We start from the raw sequence: 2287 nt of genomic DNA, 5'->3' as shown, positions 1-2287 counted from the left end.
GTCCATGGTGACCTCAAGGTCCTCTTGGTGACCTCAAGGTCCTTGTGGTGGCTCTAAGGTCTTCATGGTGGACCTACCACGTCCATGGTGACCTCAAGGTCCTCTTGGTGGCCCATCCATGTCCATGGTGACCTCAAGGTCCTCATGATGGACCAACCATCTCCATGGTGACCTCAAGGTCTTCATGGTGGCCCAGCCATGTCCATGGTGGCCTCAAGGTCTTCATGATGGACCAACCATGTCCATGATGGACCTGCCATGTCCATGGTGACCTCAAGGTCTTCATGATGGACCAGCCATGTCCATGGTGACCTTGAGTTCCTCTTGGAGGCCCATCCATGTCCATGGTGACCTCAAGGTCCTCATGGTGGACCTGCCATCTCCATGATGGACCAACCATGTCCATGGTGACCTGAAGGTCCTCGTGGTGACCTCCACGTCCACGGTGACCTCCCGTTGTCCCCCCAGAGCCACTTCATGCAGTGCACGGAGCACAACGTGGACTTTGAGGGCCTGGAGTGTGAGATCTTCGAGTCCCCGGTGCCCATGACCATGGCCCTGTCCGTGCTGGTCACCATCGAGATGTGCAACGCCCTCAACAGGTAGGGGGCGCTCTTCTTCACCACCAACACCACCATCTCCATCATCATCATCATCATCATCAACATCTCCATCATCATCATCACCAACATCTCCATCAACATCTTCTCCACCACCATCATCACCATCAACATCTCCATCATCATCACCAACATCTCTATCAACATCTTCTCCACCATCTTCTCCACCACCATCATCATCACCATCTCCATCATCATCACCATCAACATCTCCATCAACATCTTCTCCACCATCATCTCCATCATCAACACCTTCACCATCACCACCACCATCTTCATCATCATCAATCCATCATCATCACCATCAACATCTCCATCAACATCTTCTCCACCATCATCTCCATCATCAACACCTTCACCATCACCACCACCATCTTCATCATCATCAACACCTTCTCCTCCACCATCTTCTCCTCCACCATCTCCTCCTCCACCTTCTCCTCCACCTTCCATCATCATCACCAACATCTCTATCAACATCTTCTCCACCATCTTCTCCACCACCATCATCATCACCATCTCCATCATCATCACCATCAACATCTCCATCAACATCTTCTCCACCATCTTCTCCTCCACCATCTCCTCCACCTTCTCCTCCACCATCTCCTCCACCTTCTCCTCCACCATCTCCTCCACCTTCTCCTCCACCATCTCCTCCACCTTCTCCTCCACCATCTCCTCCACCTTCTCCTCCACCATCTCCTCCACCTTCTCCTCCACCATCTCCTCCACCTTCTCCTCCACCATCTCCTCCACCTTCTCCTCCACCATCTCCTCCACCTTCTCCTCCACCATCTCCTCCACCTTCTCCTCCACCATCTCCTCCACCTTCTCCTCCACCATCTCCTCCACCTTCTCCTCCACCATCTCCTCCACCTTCTCCTCCACCATCTCCTCCACCTTCTCCTCCACCATCTCCTCCACCTTCTCCTCCACCATCTCCTCCACCTTCTCCTCCACCATCTCCTCCACCTTCTCCTCCACCATCTCCTCCACCTTCTCCTCCACCATCTCCTCCACCTTCTCCTCCACCATCTCCTCCACCTTCTCCTCCACCTTCTCCTCCATCATCACCACCATCATCACCTTCACCACCACAACCACCTTCATCTCCATCTTCTCCACCTTCTTCTCCACCTCCATCATCTTCTTCACCTTCTCCTTCCCCACCACCTCCATCTTGTCCACCCTCACCATCTTCTCCACCATCACCTTGGTCATCAGCACTTTCTCCACCATCATCTCCACCATCTCCACCTTCTTCTCCACCACCTTCTCCTCCACCTTCTCCACCTCCACCTTCTCCATCTCCACATTCTTTACCTTCTTCTTCTCCACCTTCTCCACCACCTTCACCTTCTCCACCTCCATCTCCACCACCATCTTCTTCACCTTCATCTCCATCTTCACCTCCACCTTCTCCACCTCCATCATCTTCTCTATCTCCATCTTCTCCATCTCCACCTTCTCCAATTTCTCCACCTTCTCCTCCATCTTCTCCACCACCTCCATCGTCTTCTCCATCTTCTCCACCTCCATTTCCTCCATCTCCACCTTCTTCTCCATCTTCACCTTCTCCACCACCTCCATCTTCTCCTTCCCCCCCTTTTCCTTCTCCACCTCCATCTCCATGTCCTCCATCTCCTCCATCTCCTCCATCTCCT

The 2287-nt window shown here is 53.0% G+C and overlaps 1 protein-coding gene across 1 annotated transcript; it reads left to right on the top strand.

Annotated features, from left to right (window-relative positions):
• Window positions 1-1222: 1222 nt before the first annotated feature.
• Window positions 1223-2056, top strand: LOC114818809 (vegetative cell wall protein gp1-like; the record flags this gene model as incomplete). Its single annotated transcript, XM_029086270.1, has 3 exons — window positions 1223-1291; window positions 1514-1564; window positions 1907-2056. Coding segments are annotated over 3 exons (270 nt in total), but the record flags the coding sequence as incomplete, so codon positions are not given.
• Window positions 2057-2287: the final 231 nt, after the last annotated feature.

The sequence above is a fragment of the Antrostomus carolinensis genome, unplaced genomic scaffold (genome assembly GCF_000700745.2).
Source record: "Antrostomus carolinensis isolate BGI_N321 unplaced genomic scaffold, ASM70074v2 scaffold26908, whole genome shotgun sequence".
Classification (NCBI taxonomy): domain Eukaryota; kingdom Metazoa; phylum Chordata; class Aves; order Caprimulgiformes; family Caprimulgidae; genus Antrostomus; species Antrostomus carolinensis.
The sequence above is the reverse complement of the archived record's forward strand: the minus strand, read 5'-3'. Positions and strand labels throughout refer to the sequence as shown.